The sequence below is a fragment of the Vulpes lagopus genome, chromosome 17, assembly GCF_018345385.1.
Source record: "Vulpes lagopus strain Blue_001 chromosome 17, ASM1834538v1, whole genome shotgun sequence".
NCBI classification, from domain to species: Eukaryota; Metazoa; Chordata; class Mammalia; order Carnivora; family Canidae; genus Vulpes; species Vulpes lagopus.
In genome coordinates, this window is record NC_054840.1 from 7,725,069 (window position 1) to 7,752,774 (window position 27,706).

The 27,706-nt window shown below is 40.4% G+C and overlaps 2 protein-coding genes and 1 non-coding gene across 5 annotated transcripts; 1 reads left to right on the forward strand and 2 right to left on the reverse strand.

Annotated features, from left to right (window-relative positions):
* Positions 1 to 179: 179 nt before the first annotated feature.
* Positions 180 to 16,640, reverse strand: MYNN (myoneurin). 3 transcript variants are annotated; one of them, XM_041731722.1, is made up of 8 exons: positions 15,558 to 16,639; positions 14,371 to 14,668; positions 9,424 to 10,217; positions 8,528 to 8,687; positions 5,989 to 6,167; positions 5,020 to 5,103; positions 3,945 to 4,031; positions 180 to 2,264 (listed from the first exon to the last, which is right to left on the reverse strand). In XM_041731722.1, exons 1-8 carry the CDS (start codon positions 15,565 to 15,567, stop codon positions 2,002 to 2,004), a joined length of 1,875 nt encoding a protein of 624 aa, XP_041587656.1. In that variant the 5' UTR covers positions 15,568 to 16,639; the 3' UTR covers positions 180 to 2,001. The 3 variants fall into 3 exon arrangements, with proteins under 3 accessions (XP_041587656.1, XP_041587658.1, XP_041587657.1); XM_041731724.1 differs by lacking the exon at positions 15,558 to 16,639 and adding an exon at positions 14,220 to 14,281 and having other exon boundaries at positions 14,371 to 14,509; XM_041731723.1 differs by lacking the exon at positions 5,020 to 5,103 and having other exon boundaries at positions 15,558 to 16,640.
* Positions 16,641 to 18,017: 1,377 nt separating this feature from the next.
* Positions 18,018 to 18,090, reverse strand: TRNAV-AAC. Its single transcript has one exon. It is a non-coding gene; the product is annotated as a tRNA-Val (tRNA).
* Positions 18,091 to 19,888: 1,798 nt separating this feature from the next.
* ACTRT3 (actin related protein T3) lies at positions 19,889 to 21,862 on the forward strand. Its single transcript, XM_041731544.1, has 2 exons — positions 19,889 to 20,088; positions 20,944 to 21,862. Exons 1-2 carry the CDS (start codon positions 19,889 to 19,891, stop codon positions 21,860 to 21,862), a joined length of 1,119 nt encoding a protein of 372 aa, XP_041587478.1.
* Positions 21,863 to 27,706: the final 5,844 nt, after the last annotated feature.

The window sequence follows — 27,706 nt, forward strand, 5'->3', positions numbered from 1 at the left end:
TGGCTGTCAAGAACAGATACTGTAATGAAGAAAAAGCACAGTAAATCAACCTTAGCCATTCCAATCCAATAATATTAAAAATAATAAATTTGAAGGCTAATCTATGCAAAATGCTAATTACCATCATATTAGTTGCAATTTGGTAACTACTGCTCTCATAAAATTTTGACACCACTGTAGCAGTTTTTGAAGTTTTATTCAATAGATGCTTGGATTAATGAAAATATAAATTAAATATAACCTCTTCATTTCAGCAGACTTCTTAAAGAGGCTGAGTTTTTTAATTTTCCTTAATTTCTTCACATCCCAATAAACTCCTATTGAATTTAAGCCAGAAGAGATTAGTTGAACATTTTAGGACTTTGTAAATTGTATTTAAACCAGTGTAGTAATACACACGCATAATTAGATTTCTTAAATAAATACGAAGCTTGATGTCTATTATACAAAGGCAATAGAGTTCAAAGTCTATTCAGTTAAGTCAGTCCCACTGGTGGCAAATGCTATGGTGAAAATGCTGAGTGTGCTGGGAAATGGTGACAATCTCTACAAGAATTCAGGAGTTTTACTACGTCCTCTCCTAGCTGGTTCCTCTGACTAGGACGCCAGAGAAAATACAATTAAAGAAATCAATACCCAAAAAACCCACTTTAAGTTTATTATAAGTGTAGTTTAAAGCCAGAAAACATATAAGCCACAGCTAACGCATAGCAGAAATATGAAATAATGTCACCATGGTGTTTATCAGCAGTATAGGAATTGACTCTGTGGAACTGAGAATTTAATGCTGAAAGATTAGGCAGTAAAAAAAATCAATTATGTGGCAAAAGTGGGATGGGGAAGACTGGTAGTAAATATTCAAATGATACTCAATTTTTCTACATTCAGCAGGAAGGAAGCAGACTACTGTGAAACTATGACAATAACCAAATGTGGTTTAATTTTTAAAATTTTAAAACTCAAAACCTATAGAAAACTTAAATATAAAATATTTAATAAACTGGCTTTCTGATACCTCAAATGTTCATTTCCAACTGAAGCTAATTTCTTAACTCTTTACATAATTATAATGTGTCAATTCAGAGGCCAAATGATTTAGAGTATGCATTAAGTTTATATTTAAAAAATTTTTTTAGAACTTAGTATTTTAAAAAGAGTGTAACAGGTATAAGAGAGGCTTATCAAAAATTTTCAAAACTCTGTATATTTTCCTCATCTCCAGTAATCTAGAAACCTATTAAAACATAACTTGAATCAAATTTTGAAATTGTCTTTTAACAAGTTAAAAACATCGATGATCTATTTAAAACTCATATTGAAAATATAGTCTCAGATAACTCAAAAGTACGGACTCTTGCTATTCTCCAGAATACTGAATTCTAAATGAACAAAAATGTATAATATACAGTTTTCTAGCTTTTAAGAAAAACACTTTTTTCAGTAGAAAAGTTACCTCCAATGGAATATATTAAATAGCACAATTCTTATCAGTACCGAAATTCTCTTAAGAAGAAATATGAAAATTTACATTTCCCTCATAGTTTATGTATTGGCCTAAGGGGCTCAGTAACAGCAACACTCTTGGCTGATACTATCATCGATTTTGCTTAAATTTTGAGGGGGACAAAACTAAAAAATCCCACAGGTCAAAACCGACTCATATAAACGGAAAGATTCCACTTCAATAAATGAAAGGCAATTCAAAATGCAAAATAAAAATGAATTAAGGCAGCTCTAAAAGAAAATAAACCTTACTCATCCAAAATAGTGCTACTACAGTATAATTCACTTCTTAACACGTTATGTTTATAATCTAGATATAAAAGCCAAAAATCAAAACAAGCATTGCAGTTACGATGCAGCATTAGGTGTTTACTTCAGTGAATGAAAAATAATGTTCACAACTCAAATGAATGGTAATTTAATATAATATATGCACCTTACCAGAGAGTTTATGTTTACTACCAGAGATGTCTTAGCAATTCCATATTCCTCATAAAGTCAGTATAATTGCTGTAAAAAAATCAACTGTGGTTCTGAATACCCATTCACAGTTGACCTCAACAACGTATCTGATGTAGGAGACTGATTATCTGTGACAGGCAGAAGGATGTGGTGGTCCTCAGTTCCAAGTGGAAGAGATAGTGGTAAAGTCATATCAGAAGGTTTCACATCCAATGTTTCTGATAAAGGACTTTTTTGTATGGAATCTTGTTCACTCAAGGGATGATCCTCTATACCAGAATCTAGAATTTTATCTGCACCTGAAATAGAAAGGGAAAGTATGCTATCTTTGAAAACAAAACAAAAACCCTTAGATAGACTAAATCTGCTCACTATTCCCAAAACTTGCATTCCATGCTCCACACCTTTTACTCGTGCTGTTTCTCTTGTGCTGATTTACCTGCATTACCTATTCAAATTCAATACAGACCTCAAGCCTAGGTTCAAGCACCAACTTGAACTGAAAATGGACTTAATTGTTCTAGAGTAACATTTCTATTTTATTGTTCACTTGTCAATTTTTCATTATCATCTTGTGACATCTCTCTTATTGCTACTGAACATTCTACTTCAGATGCCCTGAATTCTCAACCAGACTATAAATTCCTTAAGGGTAAATGTCAAGTTATGCTTCTCTAATTCCTTCAAAGTACTTAATAATAGTGCTGCACACACAATAAATTTGTTCACTGATGTATTAAGTAATTCATGCTATTCTCTGAGTTCAAGTTCAGGGGCATGGCACTTTTGTATCTTTTCAGAAGTGAGAATTCTGCTCTATGTAAGGGAGTGATCATCACACTGACTATGATACACTTGTGCCTTCAAAGTTCCCATGAGCTTTACCATGCTCCTGTCACTCCAAGGTATTTACATGATTTCAATCTCCTTGTCTTTATTAGACAAAACTGCATTTTTACTTCTATAAAATTATAATTCTCTCTGTTCTTGCCAAACCACTCTTCAGTTCAACTAGCCAAGAATATAACCTGCACTTCTTGTCCCAATGACTCTCTTTACAATGTTCTCTTTGCCTGGGACAAACCTTCCTTTTCCTATCTAAATCCTTTGAACTCTTTCCTTCCAGTTCCCTAAAATTAAGCCTTTCCAATATTCACCTCAGAAGGATTTAATCTCTTCCTTCAGACTTTTGTATCTCCATTATACCTTACATTTTTCTTATAATCACAGTTATTTAGATTTCTGGTCTCCCACACCAGATTGTACACTCTTTGAGGACTAAGACTGTGCCTTGTTCAACTTTATCTTGCAGTTATGTGTATTTTGGAGGTAGAGGCATTTAACGTTTGCTGAACTAATACCGCAGTTTTCAGATGTTACTGACTTAATCCTTATGATGTTTCAGTTTACTATTAGACTTGTTAACATCTCTATACTCTGAAGAAGCATAGTGTTTTGTTTCTAATTGAGACACAGTACAACTTTTTCAAGGATTCATTTTAAGCAACAGATTTAAAATTTTGTAGTCTGGCTTTCCATTTTTATGTACCAATCTGGGACTACTCATTACCCTATTTCCTCTTCAATGTTTCTGGATTAGGGTTCATAATGCCTTCTTCTTCACAAAACTATAATAATTTAAAAAAAAAGAAAGAAAGAAAACCAAAACTATAGTAATTCCTAGGTAACTCAGACTCTAATATGAAGAATAATGATACGTATTTTTTAATATTGTTTCATTCTTGAACTTCATAAATCAGCTTTTTAAAAGAGGAAATATTTCAAGTACTGTTTATTAGAAGGTCAATATGGAAAGATATTCTTAGTGACTTATTTACAAGTTATAAAGCTTCCTAATAAATATATATTTAGCTTCCAAAAACATACATCTAATTTCAACTGTTATACTGTGCATCTCAACATTTTAGGAATAGCACCAATAGGAGAGCACCAAATTTTTATAAAACACAAACATTTACCAGAATGGACTTTTGTTTTGTGCTTCTTTAAATTTTTAATATCTGTGTAAGAATTTCCACACAATTCGCAGATAAATGGCCTTTCTCCTGAAAAGCAAGTTAAAAAGTTTAAACTGAATATTTTAGAAGCTGCTAAGACAAAAATATCAATGTCTATGAACACAATGCAGACATTTACTATACTGTTTAAATTTAGTTTCAAAGGACCTTTTTAATCACTTGGTTATAATATAGTGAAATGAAACTATTCACATTAGGCACTTCTTTATACAAAGCATCTCCATTTCTGGGAAAATTGAGCATTTTCATTAACAGAAATTTAACTTACTCTTTTATTTCTATTAGATATTTAGTAAGTGTCAGTTATATGCCAGACCCTAAGAGGAACAAGGTAAGGGGGAAAAAAAATGTGTAATTACAGTTTCTGCTTTCTGGCAGCTTACAAATTAGAAAAATAGGGACAATAAAATGCTACAAAATTATAATTCCTTTGAAATAAGAGCTGTTCAATGCTTTATAAACTAAGGAGCATGAGAACATAGACTATTAAATATCTAGCAGGTGCTCATACTATTCTAAATAGGAATTATAAGGAATAATTTTAAAAATGAAAATAGTACATTTTCAAAATGGCATTTTCCTTCGTTTTAATTTATTTGTTCCATATTTTTTTCATACTACACAATACTATTACAAAAAACATGGCAATACTAATATTCTGGAAATATGCTTACTGAACTGAACATTACTTGAGAATAATCTGATATTATCTTGGTATTATCTATATTATCTATTCCTTTTCATTTCTTGATACTCTTGTGTAACTGAATCCAAACCATTTAAAAACTATTATTATCTATTAGAAAATCTATACAATTCTAGACCAAATTGAATTAATACTACTCCAAGTAACTAAAAAACCAAAGCAAATAAAAACTTGATATTTATACATTAAAATATTGCGACAGGTAGAGTAAGACTAGATACCACATAGTCCATAATGGTTTAAAGTCAAGGCTTACATAAAAAGAAATTAGAGAGAACAAAAAATAATACGTTCTCCCTAAACACAGACCTGTATGGGATCGAAAGTGTTTGTTGAGCTCTCCTGAGGAAATAAAACTTTTCCCACAAATACCACATATGTATGGTTTTTCACCTAGATGGAAAATAAAAGATAGCGAAGTGGTGTACTATACCAATATAATATTTATCAATTACAATAATCTAAAGTAACCTGTTCTAAAATTTATTTAAATTAAAACCTCTTTCAATATTGTATTTTAGAGGTATCTTCAGTGTGATCTTAGATGAATATTAATTATTTTACACTGTTCATGTAACCTGATCCCTTTCATAGAATAAAACTTTATTTCTGCAAATATCCTCCAGTAGACTAGAGTTGGGCAAGAAGTTCAATTTTTATATGATTACAAACAAGATTAAAAATTCATCAATCCATTACTTTAATTCTTCCTATCTTAACCATATTATTAAGAGAAATAATATTATTTTGGAAAGACCTATTTTAAAAAGTACCCTATCAAACTGAAAGTCTTTGAGTATAATTTGCTTCAAAACTGATACTCTGCATTCGAAGTATCCGTTAAATTTACCAATCTTAGAATGTCTGCGCAGGACAAGTCCTAAGAAGTCATAAAAATCAATGTTCCACCTAAACCGCACCCCCCCACCCCCTGTGATTTCACTCTTGTTTTATTCAAGAGAAGTGAAACAAGAGGCTAAGGATTTTTTCTAAGGTCATAAAATATGTCTCACGTTTATATATTGTCAAAATTATCTGATTCTACTATACATAGAAGATAGATGATAAAAAATTCTACCCACTATTATTATCTAGAAAATGTCTGCTTTTAAACCTAATATTTATGTGAAAACCACAAACAAAAAGCTTCAACAAGCACAAACACAACAGATATACAACACAAAGTCTGTAATCTATTTTCTTGAAGGGTTCAATTTCCCTTTTTCTTTCTTTTATTTACAACTTTCCTTATTTTAAACATCTCTGTCAAAATCTTACCTGTATGTTTTCGAGAATGAGTGATAAGAGAACTAGAGACAGCAAAAGCCTTCCCACAAGTATCACACACATAAGGCTTTTCTCCAGTATGCCTACGAACATGATAGGTCAATGTGCTGGCTTGAGCAAATCTCTGTCCACACCTATCACAGACATATGGCTTCTCTCCACTATGCTTCCTATTCATAAATAAATATAAAGTACATGCTGGTAAGTAGAACAATTTGGGTCCAACCTATATAATAAGCATTTTTCATACAATTTTCACACAGTATTTTACTTCATCTTAACAGTCCAAAAACGTGTATTTAAAATCAACAGTTTCAATGTATACTATCAAAAATAAATGTTTTGGTTATTATCTGTTCGAAGATCAGTTAAAAACATTTTACCATCATCTTTATATGGTTGTCAAGTGTGCCCCTAATACCACAGGCAATTATTTTCACTTGTCCATTCACTCACTCTTCAAAACTCTTTCCTTAAACCTCCAGCACTTCCTCACCCATCCTCATCCTTAGTGGATGGCCTTGCTTCCTGTTTTACTGAGAAAAATTTAAGCAATCAGAAGAAAATTTCCACCATCCAAACTCTCTGCCTATGGCCATCTGCATCTATGTATTTGCTGTCCTTCTGGTTAACTCTAACATGAGGGTGACAGTTCATCTAAATCCAACTACTACCATTTGCATAATTAAGATACTATCCCCCTTGCTTAATGATATCGTTCCTGTAATTTCCTCCACCATTTAGTTTTCCCATCTCATTGTACTGCAGCATACAAATATATTAATGTCTTCAATCTTTAAAAAAAAAGACCCTAGACCTCTTGCTCCTCCGTTTCTCTGCTCCCCTTTATCAAAAATTTGAATCTCCAACTGTTCTACCTTCATTTCTTCTTTACCAATCTCTTCTCCACTAGCTTCTGCTAACATTGCTTGTCAAGAGCACTGCTGACCTCTCACTCTACTAAATCCAATAGTTAATTCTCAATCGTCACCTCCCTATCATCAGAATTTGACATAATTGATTGCTCCTTTCTGGAATAATTTCCTTCTCTTGGATTCCAGGGCAGTCTAGGTTTTCCTCCGATACTGGTTGCTCCTTCCTAGTCACCTCTGAGTGCCTCATGATTCAGTCCTTTGATCTCTTTTCTATCCACATTCATTCTCTGGGTGACCTCATTCAGTGTTATAGCCTTAAATACTATCTATATGCTGAAGACTCCCACATTTCTATCTTCAGCTCAAACCAGTCCCCTGAACTATAGACTTACTAACCAATGTACAACTCCATTCAGATGTCTAAGAGTCACCAAGTTTACTATGTTCAGATGTCTACTCTGAATGCCTGTACTCTCTCTTCAACTGCTCTACCCACAAATCTCCATTTCAGTTAATAGTAATTTCATCTTCTCAGGTGCAGGCTGTAAGCCTCAGAATCATCTTTGATCCCACTCTTCTTTGCTTCTTTCATACCCTACATCCAATCTGCCGCAAATTTTGTTGTTCTACCTTTAAAAATATGTCCAGAACCTGACAACTTCTTATCTGTACCACTGTTACCACTTTGGCCTAAATCATTACCACTCTCACTTGAGTTTTACCTATAGCTTCCTAACTGGTAGCTTTGCTTCATGTCACCACCTCTGATAACTCGATTGCTAATTTGAATGTTAGATAATGTTTCTACATCTACACCTCTTTCCGTATAGCTGGACATCTGGCTCTGTGGGGTGGCTTTTAGGCCACAGTACTGCATTAGGTTCTCTATATGCATATTTAATGAGAAGCATTCCTATGTAAAAATGTGTGTGTATGGTTGTATGCATACATTCCTATTGTGAACCTGTACATGGCAAAGAAGTAGTTTGGAAACTTGTAAAGCACAACCATTAAAGAAAATAGTGTTCAGTTATTAAACTTGATGTAGCTTAAATATTGTGTTTAGTTTATAAGAGGTTCTTTCTATTTTCTATGGCAAAGACTTTGACACTTGAAATATAGAAGCAATACTTGATTTATTTTTGTAAGTATTTAGGATATTATTTTATTTTTTTTGAAGTCTATTTATTTCTGTTTTTAGTATAGGATATTATTTTTAACAAATGATTGTCTAATAACAATATATTAGTTGTGAAAGGTTTTAAATAAATTTTCTGATTTCTGTGTCTGGAAAAAAAAAAAAAAAACTTACAATCTTACACTTTTTCCTCTAATACAGCAGCCAGAGTCATCCCCTTAAAATGCAAGCAAGATCACATCACCTACTTCCCAATTGCGAGAGTAAAAGCTTTAGGCCTATAAAACCTTATACCATCTATAAGTCTTATCGCCATTCTGATCTCATTTCTCTCCCTTATAATCCCTCTCTAGTCACCATGGCTTCCTTCTGGTTCCTCGACCATTCTAAGAAAATATAATGATGGAGCCACAATTAGAACTCTACTATCCTGAGTGCTAATAAAGTAGTCTCTATTCAAAAGACTGTGGTGGACAACAGACTCAAAGATCAAACAACTTATTTTTTTGTTTTTTACCTTGCATGAATCTTGAGATTGCTAGAAGTTGCAAATTGTAAATTGCATACATCACATTTATAGGGTTTTTCCTCACCATGATGCATACGACTATGGAAGACCAGCTGGCATTTCTGAGCAAATCCTTTATCACACAATTCACATTTGTATGGCTTCTCACCTAAAAGAACAAGCAAATACAATTTATATTTAAAAGGAGATCTTGTTTTAGTTGCTTGAACCACATAAGCTTTCAAAAGTTTATCAACAGTACTATTCTCAGTATTCAAAAATGTTAACTGCTAGAAATAAAGAGGCAAATAGGATTTTCTCCAGATTGTCTACTGAAAACAATGGTAGAATTAAATCAGAGTTTCTCAACTCATAATAGTGAAAGGTGATCAATGAGAGAAATACATACTGCATCTTATAAAGTAAAATCTAAGTGTACCAACAAAGGTAAACGTAGAGGCTGAGGAATGAAAGTATGTGTAATTCTAAAGAAACACATTCAGAAGTTGACAAATTCTGGGCAGCAGGAGGTGAGATGTGTTGACAAAGTCTGAGAGTTGTCCTGAGTTGTAACTACTTTTTTTCAGTTCTCTTAATCTTTGTCTCTGTTAAATACTTAGCAAGCTAGAATCAAGTTTATGTTTAACTATGAGGGGAAAATGGTAGAAAGACCTCATACATTAGGACCCCAGGATTATCAGCAGCAATAAAACAAATAGCCATTAAATACTTGGTCACAATTACAAAGAAATTTTCAATACTCTAACATGCTAAATACTTTGTGAATGCAAGTATATACCAAATGTTGGTCACAAAGTCAACACTGCATATTAATTTATTCTGTACAAAAATATTGTTTCAGCCACAGCATAAAAACAACTGTATCTCCCACAAACCAGTCTTACCTGTATGAGTTCTTACATGCGTTTTCAGCTGGTTACACTGGGTAAATGCCTTTCCACACAAGTGGCAGACATAAGGTTTAACTCCTTTATGTATTCTCATGTGCCTTCTCAAACTGCTGGCTTCCGAAAACACTTTCCCACATGTGTTACACATTGGCTTGGCCTTGGAATACCTCTGATCCAGCTCCTCCCCAGAGCTCTCCAGCTCATAAGAATTCTTGACACTGGCTATGTTGGACATAGAGTGTTCTTTCAGAGCACAGTTTGGCTGTGATTTTCCACGTTTCCGTTTCACTGTAACAGTTTGCACAATATCTTGTGCTGGAAAAGTGTTTTCCACAACTGATGTCAACTCGAGTTCTGAATTATCATTTCTTTGTGCAACTTGTTCTATTACAGGTGTGGATAATTTATTTGCATCTAAATATAACTCAACAGATGCATTCTCTAAAATGTCACTGGGATATTGCACTGTTTTATTCTGTCCTGTTTTTTGGGAGCTGAAGGCCTTCTTCTTCTTTTTATTTTGAGAGGACTTCTTTGCTAAAGTCCCTTGTTTAGGATTTGCCTGAACTAAATCTGTAGACACTTCTGATTTTTCCCGACTGTTATAATCCCGTAGAGTAAGGAGACAAGTCTGTTGATTCAATTCAATGTTTCCAGTAATACTAGATATCTCTGTAGAAGAGGGATTAGCAATAAAAGCAAAATCTTCCATCTTTATTTTACACTTAGTGACCACCTCTTCCACTTTGAGATAGTCAGCGGCCTGATGAATTTCTTTAACATTCCAACTGTAAGGAAACAAGGCTAAATGACAATATTCTGAGCAAAGAAAAACTTTGTGAAACAGAGCTGTACATATATTTCAATGTCTTTTCAAAACCTAATGAAGCAGAATGATGAAAAACACATAACTAAAAGAACAGATTTACAAAAATGCATTTACTCATTCAGAAGTACTCATTCAGAATATGTGTAGGCAAAAATCTCCGTTTTGCAGAACTTGAAAAGAATAGTTACATACTACATATGTACTACTACGGGAAAATAAAATGTTAAAATTACTGCATGTCTTAAAAAACACTTGAAACACAAAAGTAGCTGTTGGCAACTTGCTGACTTCTCTCATTCATCCTGAGACCTATTCAGATAGCAAGCACCTTTTCTGGACTGGCAACAGCAAGTTGCTCTGCTCCCCTGTGAGGGAGTTTAACTGTGCTTCTCAAACTTTCCCACACACGTGAGTCACTCAGATGTCTTGTTAAATGTAGATTCAGATCCTGTGGTGGGACCAAAGTGTCGGCATTTCTAACACACTTGCTGGTGATGCCGATGCTGCTGCTTTGTTGTTTATACTTGGAAAGAACAAGGATTTATAATACACTAATCTCTAAAAACTGTCCAATGTGTGTGTGAGAGAGATACTCAACCCTCAGTAGTTGGAGAGTCTGTCATTATTAGAATTACACAGAAAGACTTCAGTTCACACTGTTCAATGTTCCAGTCAAAATTTACTGGTCATCTACTGTGCGTGGTACACTAAGAGGGATATTAAGAAATATCAAATAGTCCCTGCCCCCCAGAAGTTTACAATGTAGTGAAAAATTGATTACTCTAGCACTGGCTCTGGCATTACTAGGTGAATTAATCAGGGTAAGTCAGAACCTCTGGGCACTTTGATTTTTCTTAGCTATAAAATCTGAGAGTTGAGTTGGTATTAATACAAAAATAGGACCCTTTTAGTTATCTGAGGACGGATATACATGCACACAAACATACCCTTCAAGTAACCTTCCTACTTGCCATTTCCCCCAAATAATAATAAACTCTTCAGGAAGAAACTTTTCTTTTTACCCTCTTCATTATATATATGAGCCAGAAAATGGTTTTAATCATGGCTGATAATATGTAGTGCTATTAATACATCTTTTTTTATTAAAAAAAAAAGTAAAATTTGAAATGAAATAAAAAATTAACTAGTGTCATGAACCACTCAGGTCTTTGAATGTATACTCTAGCATCTATAGATCTCTATCCATTTTCTCATCATCTAATGAAAGCTTCTTTACTTCAAGTGCCACCTGTATGTTTCCTCTTTTTTAATTTAACATCACACTGGCTTTTTAAAAACTGCCTTTCTTTCTATACACAATCATTTCTCAGCTCATTATAGATTAAATAGGTTTGTAGGCCAGTTTGAAAACCTAATCACAAGTATACAAATATAGGGAATATTTTATTCTCTGGGAAAATATACCTGAAGTTCCCAAACATATTATAAAAAAACTTTTGGAATATTATCTATTTGCAAATGGAGTCTTTCCTCTAGATGAAAAAACATTAAAGATTTTCTTATGTCCTCCAGCTATAATTTTGGAATATATAATGAATGACCTTTGAAACTAATTCTCTATTTGCAAAGATTTAGCACAAATGTTACAAATATAAACACAATCTTGTTCATCTCTTATACAAAATATTTTTTTTGCGATGTATACAGTAGCATCATCACTTCCCAAAAATGTTATTATTCCTTAGGCATTTTAATTTTGTTACATAGTCTATTCTTAAATTACAATAAATGAGAGATACCACTAGAATGAAGCCAAACTGATCACTTATTATACTTAGGCCTCAAATTATAATTACACTTAGTGCTCCATAAAATGAAGCATCAAACACATAACAAAGTCTGGTAGCCTTTAAGAACAATAGAAACTAGCACTGAGTAGCACATTAAGTATTCAGTACTGATACAGTATTTTGTACAAATTATTCATCTATTTCATAGACAGCCTATAACCACAGTTACAGTTAAAAGCACCAATCAGTATTTGTTTACATCGACAAACAATCTGATGTTTACAAGCACGAAGTTACAGGGCTTGCAAACTTATTTCATCTTTGAACAGTCCCTGAAAGTCATTTCATTACATATTGCTAGGTATATGGCTAAATACTTTACATGAATAGTTCATTTAATCCTCTGGACATGTCTATGCAATCTATAGTAATCCCAATTTATATACAAAGGAAGGCTCAGAGGTCCAAAAAAAGTAACTTGTACAAGATCACTATGTGTTAGAACTAACATGTGACCAAGGAAATCTGGCTTGTGAGTCCACTTAATTCTCTATTATTTTGTTTTTTTCACCAAGCTTAATCACTAAGTTGTACAAACTTTCTACTCTTGTTTTTGTTTTTTTCTAAAACTTCCTACTTTTGATGTAAGCCTTCTCAGATTTGTGACTGGGCTCAAACCACTAGCTCCCAGTAAAGATATGCACCAAAAAAGATTGAGCAAAAATCTGGCTCTTTCACATTGGTTCTTTGCATGAAGGTTCAAAGTAAGCTGCTCTTCAGTGTGTTCAGATCAATTCAAAATTGTTCTGGAAAAGCTGATAGAGAAAGGGAAACCACTAAATTGAAGACCAACCAAAATTTATTAGTTTTACGGTTTTTTTATATTATATATTCTAAATATTTAGATAAGAGGCACCTGTGGAGTCAACTGTTCAGTAAATTTAAATAATTTGTCATGTAGGTTAACCTAGGACACTTGTTTGTTCCTTTAATCAACTCATGCAGAACTGACTCAAAGATTTCATTACACCAAAATTTAAAACTAATTCCAAACAGAGTGTATGTTTCCTTTTCAAAAGGATTAAGGAGCATCCTGTTTCTGGCTTTTTAAAGTACAGTTCCACAATAAGCTGCCGTGTAAAACGGAGAGGGATTCTGCTTAACGTCTGTGTGTGTGTACAGAGATTATCTGGAAAAGGATGAAAGCATATTTATCAAAATGTTAACCGTGATTATCGGAGGGTGGCAGAATTTCAGAGGTTTGTTTCCTTTTGGTTTTTCTACTAAGTTTTCTCCAAAATTTGTGGAGTGAGAGGAGAGTAGAAAAGAGAAAATAGAGGAAACTAATATTCATAGGGAAGAGGGCCTTCAAAGAAATCCTGCATCTTCACAGCAGCACCATGATAGTTGTCACCATCTCGTATTTACAGATGGGGAAACTGAGGCCCTCAGGGGTTGCATCTTGCTCAGAAACACAGCGACTGACAGGCTACATCTAACCCCAACACTCGTCATCTTTTTCCATCAGAATATGATCCAGTCATGTTCACATTCCCATAAGAGGTAGATGAGAGCCAGGGATATTATCCCCTCTTCTCCCCTCCACAACGCCTAAATGCACTAACTAGGATCAGACTCATGATCTAGCTCGTCCCGGACGGGGGACACACAGCGCCTGCAGTATCAGATTCCTGTTAGTGACAGTGGCAGCAGTAGACATTTTAGAGACCGCATTTTAGCTCCTTGGATCTGAGTTAAGCATCAGTGCTGGCAGCTCTACAGAGATTACAGGAGTCACTGCCCTTTACACTGCAAGGAAATTATTTTTCTGAATAAAGATCAGCAAGCGGTCCTGCACGTTGCTATATAAGGTCAGACATGAGAGTTCTATTAAACGAACACAGAGGACAACCCTTCTTTCTTCACCTGTGCTTTTTGTGTTTAAGAAATGTCCATCCCAAATCAGTAACACTTTTTTTTTTAAGATCTTATTTGAGAGAGAGAGAGAGAGAGAGAGTGCACAAGCGAGAGCATGTGAGAGAGCGCGAGCATGAGCAGGGGGAGGAGAAAAGGGAGAGGGAGAGGGAAAAGCAGACTCCCGGAGGAGCAGGGAGGCTGATGCAGGGCTCCATCCCAGGACCCTACAATCCCCACCTGAGCCAAAGGCAGCCTCTTAACCCACTGAGCCACCCAGGCGCCCCAATACTGACTTCTTTATGAGAAACAACAACAGCATGCGCACATCCGTGGATGAAGACTCCGAGGGAAGGGACTGAATGGGGAAAAATACAGATACAGTTAAGTTCCACAGACTGCTGACTAGCTTTTTTTTGTAAGTGAAAATAAAAATGTGTACTTTACCTGTCGAGATTTAAAGTTCCTGTGTATATAAACTCCAACAGTTTCTGAAATCCATCAGCCTTCACCTGACTCTGATCAAGGAAGACATTGTTCTCAGAAGTGCTTCTGTAGATCGCACCGAAATACTCACTAAACGAGGCCAGCACATTCCTGTGGGCTTTAAACTGGAATTCCCCAATCACTACGGTGCAGTCGCAAAGAAAACCCGCTTCCCGTTGTTTGTTCAGTCTCTCTAAAAGGTGCTCACAGTGATGCGAATACTGCATTTTGATACCAGAATGGAATTTTACCCCTTGTTCTAAAAGGCAAAAAAGAATGAGGGAGGTCAGTAACCCTAAGTTTTCATCAAACGTCTCACCCAAGCAACGGGTAAGGGGACAGGGCCGTGGGACAGAATACGGACAAAAATACAGCCAGTCCTCGTTTATCAAAGACAACAGTTTAGGAAGAATGCCGGAGGCTAAGCTCCTGTTTATCTGTTACATCTCGGCCAACGAACACAGCGCTTCGGGCACATCGATAAATGGCGATGAACGAAAAAACTGCACCAGCTGCGGGGGGGGGGGGGGGGGGAAGAACCGCAAAATTGCACGCTTTTGCAGCAGATGAACCTTCAGACTTTCAAGCTGAGGGCGCATGCGCGAGCTGGCAAAAAAAAAAAAAAAAAAACCCCGAACTAAGAAATGACTCCTTTGAACAGATGGTGGGGAAAAAAACAAAACAAAACACGGCATGAATTCTTTAAAATTGCTCTCAAGTCACCGCAACCTGTTAGTCTCCGCGGGGCACACAGCTGCTCCAGAAGGCGAGGCGGGGGCCCGGGGGGCGGAGACGCGCAGAGCCCGGAGTTGTCAGGGCTCCGTCCGCCGCCCCGAGGAGGCCGCGCCCTCCCGCTCCCGCTTCTCCACCCGGGGCCGCACCGGGCAGGGACAACCGGAGCCGGGCTCTCCCGCCTTGGGCCGCACTGCCCCTCGCCCAGCTGCCGCCACCTCCAGCTCCCACGGCAGAGGCTGCGGCCAAGGCCGGCGCCGGGCTGCCTCGCCCAAGCTTCCCGCGGCAGTACCTCCGCCCCGCCCTGAATTCGAACCCCAAGAAATCTGCCCCCACAAAGACCCAGCGTCTGGAGAGAGCGGGACTGGCAAGCTGGGGGACCGGAGCGGGGGTGTGTGTGTGAAAAAAGAACTCACCTAGAGCCATCCAAAGGGGGACAGTTTCTTCACGCTCTCTCCGCCATCTTGGAAGGACGTCACCGCGCCCCGCCCCGCCTCTTCCTTCTTCCTTCTAACGGCGACCTCATATCCGGCCCGGGCGTCCCGTGGAAACGCCGGAGGCTCTGGGACGTCGGAGGGCCGAGTCCGGCGAGCACAGACCAGAGTGGCCCACAGAGGTTCCACTTCCCAGCATACCGGGGTCTCCCCCACCCCCCACACCGGCGAAACCGCGAACGCCACGGATAGGGGGACTTAGGGGCGCGTTCACAGCGCCCCGCTGGTCTTCCTCATGCAGATCGCGGCGGGCCGACAGCATCTCGCCGGCTGCCCGCTCGCAGTCTGGGCAGAGGTCGGGCAGCGCCGCGCCGGGGGCCTGTTTCCAGGAGCCAGGTTGCGCACTGCATGCTGGGGCTTGTAGTTTTTCCCGTCATCCTCCCCTTCACTCCGGCCCCCGCGGGTGCAAACAGCTGCTTTGTGCACCGAGGCTCCCGGCCGGCGGAGGTTTCTCGAGCTGGGAGGATCACCCCTTGTCAGCTTACGTACCCGAAAGGCTCTAGGGACCCCCCTGGGTGTTGTTTGCCTCGGCCGACTGTAGCTGAGTTTCCGGGATATCCTCACCTGGCGTTACAAGATGCAGCAAAGCGGAGCAAACCTGTAGGGAGCACTGGGCACGCGCATCATCGCAGGAAGGTGGGCTCTACACCGGAAAAGGTTTTGCGTCTGGACCCGAAACATCTTAATACGGTGATTTACATCGAATCCAGATTTTGTACAGCGGAGGGAAAGGATGCCAGTGACTCTGCGTGACCTACAAAAAAGGCGCAGAAACAGTCGGATACATCCTATTAAGGTGTTAGGGTGAGCTTCTCCCTGGTCCTGGAGGACACCCTAAATCTCAAAAAACAAACAAACAAACAAAAAAAACACGACTTCATTTTGTGTGTGTGTGTTAAAAGTTGTGTCAGGACCGTCGGATGTTTACTCATGACTTTATTCGAAAGGGCAGTCCCCGCTGGAATTTACTTCCTTGTTTCTTCTGAGATTTTTTTCCCCCCAGCTCCATTCTGTTGGCTCTTGGCCTTCTCTCTGGTCCTTGGGAATCATATTTATGAATAAAGCCACGACCGTTATGTTTATAAGGAAATAAAGGTTGAGGCTGGTTCTAGATTGCATCCTTCCGATTCCACTTTTATATTTTGTCAGAACCCCCTTTTCGGCAGTTTATTCAGAAATGAGTCCCTACTAGGTGCTAAGCACGACACTGTGTGTAAAATAAGGGTGAAACATGGTTTTTCTGGCGTTTAGGGGAATTTGAAATCTTTTTTTTTTTTCCTCCTTTAATTTCACCACCATTTATTTCTCTTGCCCAACCCTCAGTGTGCCAAAGATGCTAAGGGGATAAAAACATAGGCTTAACTAAGATACCTATTTAAAAAAAAAAAAAAAAAGTGGGTTCCTGCAGTATTGAGACGGTTAAGTAAAAGTGAGTGGCCAACATTTTTAAATTTAGGAATTTATTGTTTAATCCACAAGCTTTATATAGCTTTAGTTTAAAAAAAAAAAAACAGTGAAAACAAGACACTATTTCAAAGTCTGGGCCGTAAAAAAACAAACAATAACAACAACAAAAAATCTGGGCCCTTCCAGCCTTCCAAATACGAGAGCTCTGAAAGTTGTATGTACCAATTGGAAGAACAAGACAAAATTATGAATGGAGCCATGACATTTCATAAAACAAACTTTAATATAACTGAAGGATCCTTCCTGGGACGAGTTAATTGCCTTTACAAAAAAAGAAAAAAACAAAAAACAAACAAACAAAAAAACAGTTGTCTTTACAAAAAAAAAAAAAAAAGACCAGAATAGAATGAATTCCAGTGTTCCCAATCAACTTGTTACACATCAGTATAAACCCACAGTGTCCTGGCAAACAACCTATGCTTTCATTTTCCATCTCGTCCTAGGGCTGGAATCCTGATTCATTTCAGCAGAGACTCCACAGGCAACAGAAAAGTTGGTGGCATTAAAATATTCGTTTATACTTGAATGGGTGCTAAGACGGGAATTTGCAATCTGAAGGAGAAAACTAAGGGACCACTAAATCACCTGTAACAACACCAAGAGTGCTGGGGAGGCAACTAGGGCTAACGTTTTTACAGCATGTTTGAGCTCATCTTCTAGGCTGGAAGTCACCTTCTTTTTCAGGAGGAGGTCGCCAGTTGAATTTTTACCTTTGAAGCATTTCCACGTGGAAAGCTGTCCCTACAGACATTCGCTCAGTAACATGACCAAGGTGAAAGTTCAAGTTCCCACTGCCCCGCAAGTTGCTGTATTTAGATCATTTTAAAAACTAGAATCGTTAGTGGAAATGTCACGGCCCTGCGTGAAAGAATTTGAGTTTTGAAGGAGGAAGAAACAGAAACACAAAAACGTGTCTGTTTCCGCCCGGTTTCGAACCGGGGACCTTTCGCGTGTTAGGCGAACGTGATAACCACTACACTACGGAAACCTCGCTGGTTCCTGGGGCTCGGAAAAGCCTCCATATGGACGCAGGAGCGTGAGGTTCCTGGGCAGTTAAAGCAACATTAGGGTAGTTTTTAACCGAAAAACAAAACAAACAAGAAAGGGAAAATGACCTGACTTCTAACTGTGGAGCGCTGAAACTATTTGAAAGTTGGAATTTGCGTGCATTCTCCCCCCGCCCCCAAAGACTCCTAGGAGCCGCTGTAGAAACCAGGCATTGGCTCCCTGCACTTCCTTGGGGTACACCCTCTTGTGCAGGAAACAGATGCTTTACTTAGTGTCCTTTCCCGGAGACGCCCTGCTGAGCAGCTGGGGCACGTGCGGGGCATCGTTGGCACCCCCTCCCGCAGCGGCCTGCTGCACCAGCTGCCTCCGCCGTTCCTTAGTCAAGTGATCCTTTGAGCCTCTGTAAATAACTTGAATTTCCTCCCCTGCTTCCAGAGATCAACCAACCAGAGGTTTGAACCTACCTACTTGTTTTAAAATCCTCTACACAGTGTGTGGAATTAAAGGGGTAAAAAATAAAAATAAATCAGACACCACGGTGCACGTTTTGGCACCCCATGTACTTAAATTATTCTAAACCTGAACTTCGTATGACCTAGGAGATATTACTTTTCTTGCAAAGAAGCAGACACATCCTTATGCCTAAAAATCAAGTGTTCTTTTTCAGGAAATGAGAAGGACCTTTCCCTATCACACCAGGAGATAACCTGGTGAGATTGTTAAAAAAAAAAAAAAAATCAATCAATTGATCAGCCAATCCGACAAAGCAAGAGTCTACCATTTTGGTTTTGAGTGCATTTTGCATGGAAACCGCAGGGAAGGAACACAACAAAGTGTTAGTCCAGTTTACAGAAAGGATAATAAAGGTATATAAAACGCACTTTTTTTTTTTTTCCAAGATTTTATTTAAATTCAAGTTAGTTCACATACAGTGTCATGTTAGTTTCAGGGGTAGAATTTAGTGATTCATCAGTTGCATGTAACACCCAGGCAACTCATTACATCAAGTGGTCTCCTTAAAGTCCATCACCCAGTTGCCTCACCCCCACCCCCACCCCCACCCTCCTCCCCTCCAGCGACCTTCAGGTTGTTTCCTATGATTTAAGATTTCTCCAGGTTTCCCTCTCTCTGTCTCTATCTTATTTTTCCTTACCTTCCCCTAGTGGGTCTATGTGTAAAACCCACTTTAAATCCTAGCCTTCAAAAAAAAAACAAAAAACCAAAAACAAAAAATAAATAAATCCTAGCCTTCTTTCCTTGTCCTTTTAGGAGGTTGAAGAGGATTTCGGAAGCATGCAGCAAGCTGCTGCTACAGCTTTCCTCCTTCAAATCTGCCCAGCTTTTCCTAGCTTCAAGGGCACACTCCAGAGCCTCTGGGCAGGCCCCTGGACAGGTACCTATTAGCCAGGATGCAAAGGATTTGGAAAAGAAAACTGCTTGGCACGCCCCATCGAGGCATGAGGCAAAGCTCCTTGTAAAGGGTTAGATGTGTGTCTTCAGAGAAGAAAGTTGGGTTTCCCTGATCCTGGTATCCCCGGATTCCAGGGGGTGGCACGTGGCCCAGCCCTCGTGGGAGGCGATCAGGCGGGCAACGCTCGGGAGAACCAGCGGGCCGCACCTGCACCTGCCGGGCGGGCCTCGCGGGGTCAGGCCTGGGCCTCTGTGACGCGGCGTTCTAGGCCCCGCGGCCCGTTGACGCGGCGTTCTAGGCCCCGCGGCCTGCTCACTCTCCGGGGCAGGCGCAGCCAGGGCGGCCGTCGGGAGGCGGCGGCGGCGGCATGAGCCACTACCAGCTCCCGGTGGTGATCGACAACGGCTCTGGCGTGATCAAGGCCGGCCTGGCGGGGTCGCGGGAGCCCCAGTTCGTCTACCCCAACATTATCGGCCGACCCAAAGGCCAGGGCGGCGGGGCCAAGGGCGCGGTGGAGGTGTGTGTGGGTGACCAGGCGCAGGAAAGGAGAAACGCGCTGTCCATTAGGTATGGCCTTCTCCCAGCAGGCAGGACCCCCGGGGTGTGGGGGGGGGGGCCCAGGTGAAGGCGCCCAAGGGTGCGAGCCTAAGGCAGTGGGGGGACAGGAAAGCCTCAGCTGGCTGGTGCAGCCCATAAGTCTCCAAGGGTGCTAAACACCTAAAGGGTGAGCACTACTTGCTCTCTGCACCTAGAGAGATGTCCTCAAATGTATAAAGTTACCGTTCATAAGATACAAGTCGGTTAAGAATGTCAGTAATTCATAGTACTCTCTCATGTAGGTTATTTTCTCCAATTGATAGTAAAGCTGTACTATTATGTAAAGATCTCCCAATTTTTTTTAAAGATTTTATTTATTTATTCATGAGAAACATACACACACACACACAGAGAGAGAGAGGCAGAGACAGGCAGAGGGAGAAGCGGGCTCCATGCAGGGAGCCTGATGTGAGACTCAACTCCCGGGACTCCAGGATCACACTCTAGGCCAAAGGTAGCGCTAAACCACTGAGCCACCCAGGAATCCCCCATTTTTTTTTTTTTAATTTAAAGGATTGTCTTTTAAAGGAAGGACAAATGGAAAGCAACAAAAATTGCAGAGGAGAGTAGCTATGTTAACATTTGCTGGCAGTTACCTTTTCTGATCAGTGGTCACTACCCATAAAGGTCACTACCATAAAATGGTCACTACCCATTTATTACCATATTGGTAATAAATATGGGGATTAACCCAAGCTTGAAGGGGATAGATGCCGGAGAAATTGAAAGCTACCATTGTAAAATAAATAAATAAATAAATAAATTAATTAATTAATAAAATAATAAAATAAAAAGCTGCCATTTATCTTATTGCTTTTCCTACAGCTACCCAGTGGAGCGCGGTCTGATTACTTCCTGGGGGGACATGGAGATCATGTGGAAACATATCTATGATCATAACCTGAAGCTAAAGGCCTGCGATGGCCCGGTCTTGATTACTGAGCCAGCACTGAACCCATTGGCGAAACGGCAACAGATCACTGAAGTGTTTTTCGAGCATCTACAGGTTCCTGCCTTCTATATGTCCATCCAGGGGGTGCTGGCTCTCTTTGCCACTGGCTTCACAACTGGCTATGTGCTGAATTCAGGTGCTGGGGTTACCCAGGGTGTACCCATCTTCGAGGGGTACTGTCTGCCTCATGGTGTCCAGCAGCTAAATCTGGCAGGCCTTGACCTCACCAACTACCTCATGATGCTGTTGAAGGACCATGGCATCATGCTGCTTAGTGCTGCAGACAGAAAGATTGTTGCAGATATTAAGGAAACCTCTTGTTATGTGGTAATGAACTATGAAGAGGAAATGGCCAAGAATCCTGAATCTGTAGAGAAAGTTTACCAGCTACCTGATGGGAAGATGATCAAGCTCCATAACCAGCTCTTTCATTGTCCAGAGGCCCTCTTCTCTCCACATCTTCTGAACCTTGAGACTCCTGGCATCGATAAGTTGTGTTTCAGCAGCATAATGAAATGCGATACAGATCTGAGGAATTCGTTTTTCTCCAATATTATCCTTGCTGGGGGATCAACCTCTTTCCCTGGTTTAGACAAGCGGCTAGTTAAAGATATAGCAAATATGGTGCCTGCCAATACGCCCGTGCAGGTTACAGCTCCCCCAGAAAGGAAACTATCAGTGTGGATGGGAGGCTCGATTCTTGCATCCCTGTCTGCCTTCCAGGACATGTGGATCACTGAGGCAGAATTTAAAGAAGTTGGACCTAACATAGTACACCAAAGATGCTTCTGAATATAGATAAAATGGTTAGAAAAAAGTGTTTTGAGTATTTGTGACAGAAAGCTGGATATTATATATGTATCTGGGAGAACAAAGTATTTCAGTTACTGGAATGTCCACGTCACTTTCATTTCTATGATGGGGGGAAATAATGCTGAAGCAAATAACATGTATATTGAGTAGAGCCTAATTAAATGCTAGAAGAAACATTATTCTTGACCTTGGTGATTTTATAATTCCCTTGTTAGAAGAGCAATTTGTAGTACAACATGTGTCCCAAATGAGTGGTATAGATTTAAGTCTGTTGAGTTTTACGAAAAGAAGGTTGCTGTGAGAAAAGATTGCATAGCAAATGTATGCCATCATGGATGGGGTGGCATTAGGATAGGTGTGTGGTAGAGGAGGAGGAAGAGGGCAGATATCCAGAAAAGCATAATGGAGATGAGCAAGGGCCTAGGGATGAGAGTGAACAAAGCATATTCAAGGCACGCTTAATACACTGGTTTTATTGAAATGAGGATCTCAGAGGGAGCAGACCAAGAGCAACGATGAGGAAGGCGAATGAAGGCCAGGGACTGGACTGGAAGGCTTTGTGTTAAATGTCCTGTGGGCAAGGGGGAACAATTAAAGAACGAAACACAGAAGACACAGGAAATTAACTTAAGATGAATGTGATCACAGTTTGGACTGTGAATTGGACTGGGGAGGCCTTGGAGATTTGAGGATCAGTTAACAAGTTATTAGTTTAGATATAAAGTAGTCAAATCTTATACCCAAAATGGTAAGCGATAGGAATTAAAAGAGGAAATTACAAAAAATGGACAAATCTTGATGTCTAAGTAGATATGAAAGGGGGAAGAAGTGTGTAAAATGACCTGGGTTCCTAATGATGATGGTGGTATTAACACAACTCAAAGTATTTCATATCTGCTCTATGCAAAGCACTGTGGGATAATGTTCCTAAAGATACTTTCAAAATACAAGAAAATAACAGTTATTTTTTCGTTACAGAATTGGATAATTTATAGGTCCGGCTCAGATGCTACTTCCGCCACCCAGCCAAAATTCATTCTGTCCTCTAGTACAGTGCATTACTGGTACTTCTATTGACCACTTGATTTATCCAGCCTTATCTTTTGATGTGCTTGTCTTTCTCCCGCACTACATACGTTCTAAGAAATAGGGATTGTGGGATTTCCCTTTACATCTCAATCCCTGTCCCTGATGCTCTCTCTGGCGCACTCCCAGTAGGTATGTAGATATGGAGAACTGACCAGAAGCACATTCCGGGCAGAGGGAACATTAGATAATACGCTCCATGGTGTAAAAATCATGGGTACATTGTACAAGCAGCAGTAAGTAGACTGGAGTCAAGCATTTGTGAAGAGCTGCATTTCATTCCTCGGTACTACTCTCCCACTTTAGTAATTATAAGCAAAACTAGATGGATGGGGTGTAGAAAATGATTATCTGAGGGTAGTGTGAGCAATTGGTGCTGTGCTCACTACATCCGCAAGCATCATAGAGATCATGAACTCACTCTTCATTTCAGAATTATTTTCTAAAAGAAAACAGGACTACTTAGACGTGTATCTAGTTTAAACTTCAACCATCCCAAAGAGCTGGGCAAGTCAAGTATTATTCCCATTTTACAAATTAAGAAATTGAGATTTAAACAGATTAAGGGCTTTAAGTTTAAAGCGATCCCAAAGTTGCTTGCTAAGTCAGGCTGGTGAAGGATCCCTAACCTTGGTCTCAGGTAGGTAGTTAACCCAAGAACCAAGCTAGAGTATTCTGTACTGACTCTGTGGGGTCATAGACGATCCTTTTCAGGTCACCTAGGGATAGGAAATAAAATTCGAAAATAACGTTTCTATTTTCCATGCCCTCAACAGTCGTCGGAAACCAACCCCCTTAACATTGTGCTTTTCTCTCAGTTGAGGGGTCAATAGCCACAACCCCACAGAATTCACCCCATGGAACATGGATCCAACAATTAGGACCTGCCAGTTGTATGTGAACAGTATTATTATACTGGCCCTTACGGAAAGCCGCTACAATTCATGGTGGCTAGTTCTTTTCCTTTTTTTTTTCAACCTAATCCCACAGTATGAAGTAAAGTCAACGACTGAAGGCTTTCATTCCCCATAAAAGGTAGATTCAATCCTGAATGTTAAAATTCAGAATGAATTGAGAATTTTTTGTGTCCTTCCTAAATTTATAGTCCTGTGGTTCTTAGAAAAGCTTTTTTTTCTTTTTTTTTTTTTTTTAACTTGTGTTCTTAGGGCAGTTTCCAACGTTTTGTTGTTGTGGATTTGGAGATGATGAGATTTTTCCCCTCTCTAATGTACTGGAAGGAGTAGTAGAGTTAGAAAGTTTGTAACCATTAGGATATGGGCAGATTTGGGCAAGAATCCTCAATAAATGTTAAAAATGTTTTTAAAAAAATCATAATGAAGTAGTTATGCTTAATAAAACCTATCCTCCGTTCAAGGGGAAGTGGAAGAGCCATATCCTAACGAGCAGGGAGCAGGGGTGGAAACTCCCAAGGGAGGCCAACCAGCAGGGCCAATACTCTGGTTTAGTCGAAGCTGTTGGGGAACTGATTTTCTTTATTTATTTTATTTTTTTTTTTAAAGATTTTACTTATTCATGAGAGACACAGAGACCCAGACAGAGGGAGAAGCAGGCCCCACGCAGGGAGCCCGACGCGGGACTCGATCCCACGACCCCGGGTCACGTCCTGGGCCGAAAACAGGCGCAGAACCGCTGGGCCCCCCAGGTCCTTTAAGGTCGCTACCAACTGCGATGCGCCTTGAGAATCACCGTTCGGCTTCCCGGGCCCGAAGAATTCTTTTTTGGCGAACTCCCATTTTTTTAAAGGTGGTCAAGCGCTGCGTTGGTGGAAAACAGAGCCGCGCAGCTGTGCAAGTTAGTTTGCACTTTCAGAGTAACCTTAGCTCCTTCCCCTCAAAATAAATAAATAAATAAATAAATAAAAAATAAATAAATAAATAAATAAATAAAAAATAAAAAGAAAATAAAGAGAAAAAAAGAAAAGAAAAAGGAAAAGAAAGACAAAAAGAAGAAAAAGAAAAAAGAAAAGGAAAAGGAAAAGAAAGAAAAAAGGAAGAGGAAAAGAAAAGAAAGAAAAAAAGAAAAAAAGGAAAAGAAAGAAAAAAGGAAAATGAAAAAAAAAGAAAAAAGGAAAAAAGGAAAAGAAAAAGAAAAAAGGAAAAGAAAGAAAAAAGGAAAAGGAAAAGAAAGAAAAGAAAAAGAAGAAGAAAAAAAAAGAAAAAGAAAAAAGGAAAAGAAAGAAAAAAGGAAAAGGAAAAGAAAAAAGAAAAAAGAAAAAAAAGAAAAAGAAAAAAAGAAAAGAAAAAAGGAAAAGGAAAAGAAAGAAAAGAAAAAGAAAGAAGAAGAAAGAAAAAAAAAAGAAAAAGAAAAAAGAAGAAAGGAAAAAAAAAGAAAAAGAAAAAAGAAAAAAAAGACCTAACATTTTACTTAAGGAACGTGGAGGAGGAGGCGGCGCAGGGTCCTCACGGCCGGAAGTAGAACTATGGGGCTGGAGAGGGAGGGAGGTGGAGAAAGGGGCGGAAGCCGGCTCTCGCGAGAGCCGAGATGACGGCTTCGGCCAATGAGCGGCGGCGGCGGGCGCGCCCTTTATAAGCGGCGGCGGCGGGCGGCGGCGGCCGAGGTCGCGGAGGGTGGGCCCGGGAGAGGCGGCGGCCGGCCTCCGTCTAACCCTAACTGAGCAGGGCGTGGGCGCCGCGCTTTTGTTCCCCGCGCGCTGTTTTTCTCGCTGACTTTCAGCGGGCGGAAAAGCCTCGGCCCACCGCCGTCCACCGTCCGGGTCTGCAGCCAACAACAAAAAATGTCAGCCGCTGGCTCGCTCGCCCCTCCCGGGAGCCTGCGGCCGCTCGCCCGCTCAGCCCCCCGCGTCCCGCCCGGAGGCCGCGGCCGGCCCGGGGCTTCTCCGGAGGCGCCCACTGCCGTCGCGAAGAGTTGGGCTCTGTCAGCCGCGGGTCGCCTGGGGGCCGCAGGGCGGGGCTCGGGCCGCAGGGAGAGCAACGGAGCGGGTCCCCGCGCGCGGTGCGTCTCCCTGAGCTGTGGGACTCGCACCCGGGACCGGGCTCGCACACGCGCCGCGCGGGGGGCGCTGCAGGGGGGCGGCGGGGCGGCCCCTCCCCGGGCGGGGGGCGCCTGCGGGTCTGCACGGTGGGGGGGGGGAAGCCCTGCAGGCCCAGGCCCCCCTCCTCTCTCCCCCCCCCCTTTTTTTTATCTTGCAGATTTCGTTGAGGTTTTTCGGGGTTTTTATGCCTTTGCCAAGGTAGAATTTCCATTTCTCAGCCGGGTGCCAGGTCGTCAGCTCGTATTTGTTCACTAGAACGAGTGTGTGTTCTCAAAACTGAAAAGTTGTGTTCCTTTCAGGGTCGTTGCTTTTTTTTCTTTCTTTTTTTTTTTTTTTTTAATGTACTTGGCCTCTCTGCCTTCGGATGCAAAAAGGTCCGAGTGGTGACCACGCCGAAGGGAGGTTTACAAAGAAATGTATTCCCTCCCCTCCAAACTCCCCCCATTGGATCTGGTTTTCTTGCAGAAAAGACCGGGAAAGCTGATGGCCCACTAGGTTAAAGGAAACGACCTACAGACCCTTCTCGCATCCCCAAAACCTAGTCCGCAGGTTTATGTATGGAGTTCAACCCAAATCAGCGTCTTCACCTCCTTAAAAACGGATATGGGGGGAGGGGGGGGGCAGTTGCTGGGAGAGATTAGTAGGCAGCGGCTTGCGGGATAAAGGGAAATTATCAGGGTGAGACCTGACCTGACCTGGCAGTGGAAAGGGTCCCGAGGATCGTGGGCAGGTCTGTGAATGCACCAACTCAAGCCCATTACCTAAAACAGGCCCCTCAGTGTCGTTCACACAATTCTTAGCCCCATTACACTTGGCGGGGGGGGGTTCTGGAATTCGTGTCGCTGGTAATGTTCTCTAAGAAGGGAAGGAATTTTCCCCAGTCACCGTGGTTTTTGTAGAAAGAACGCAGGTTGGGCCACCAAATGGAGTTAGAGTTCTGATTTTTCTGTTTTTTTTTTTTTTTTTAGATTTTATTCATGAGAGACACAGGCAGAGGGAGAAGCAGGGCCCAAGCAGAGAGCCCAGCCCGATGCAGGTCTCCATCCCAGGAACCCAGGACCATGCCCTGGGCCAAGGCAAGCGCTAAACCGCTGAGCCACCCGGGCATCCCAATTTTTCTGGATTCTTGAAGTAACTCCGTTTCCCTAAGCTTCCCCTTACTCAGAAGTTGAACTTTTTGAGATCTCTTGGAAAAGATGGCCTGGGTTTCTTGAACAAAAAGTCTTTTGTTCCTGCTCCATCTAGTGGTACTTTTGCTTCTCCACATTCACAAAGTTTGTGGCGGTGAGGGGCCTGAGGCAAGGATGGCCACCTACTGGGAGTATTTGTCTCTCATTTTTTTTTTTTTTAAAAAAGAAAATACTAACTGAATAAATACAATTTTAAAAATAAACTCACGACTATTTTTTAGTTCTATTTGAAGTCCTGCCTCGCTAATATCTTGTAAACATTCCACAGGAAAGTTCTTCGTATTATAAAGCCCTTGACTTATTTTTTTCTGTTTTGGCAAAATGATTCTCTTCCTTAAGTTATATAATTTTGGAGTAAGAAGGGACCATCAAGGTCACCCAATAAGGTAATTTACATGGAAGCCTTTCGTAGATAATAAATAATTATGGCAAATGTGACTTACTGCTGCAAGATTTAAATCCTAGCAGATAAAGAAACTGATGCTTGAATGGGTTTAGATGACTTGCCTGGGTTAATTATTTGCAGAGTTGGGA

Excerpts from the sequence above, each read along its gene's own strand:
- MYNN (XM_041731722.1), bottom strand. Across the intron at positions 10,218-14,370 it reads GGAACTTTAAATCTCGACAG|TTGGAATGTTAAAGAAATTC; the intron begins GTAAAGTACACA and ends GTTTCCTTACAG. Across the intron at positions 8,688-9,423 it reads GCATGTAAGAACTCATACAG|GTGAGAAGCCATACAAATGT; the intron begins GTAAGACTGGTT and ends TTGTTCTTTTAG.
- ACTRT3 (XM_041731544.1), top strand. The coding sequence starts at position 19,889 with ATGAGCCACTACCAGCTCCCGGTGGTGATCGACAACGGCTCTGGCGTG. Across the intron at positions 20,089-20,943 it reads AGAAACGCGCTGTCCATTAG|CTACCCAGTGGAGCGCGGTC; the intron begins GTATGGCCTTCT and ends CTTTTCCTACAG.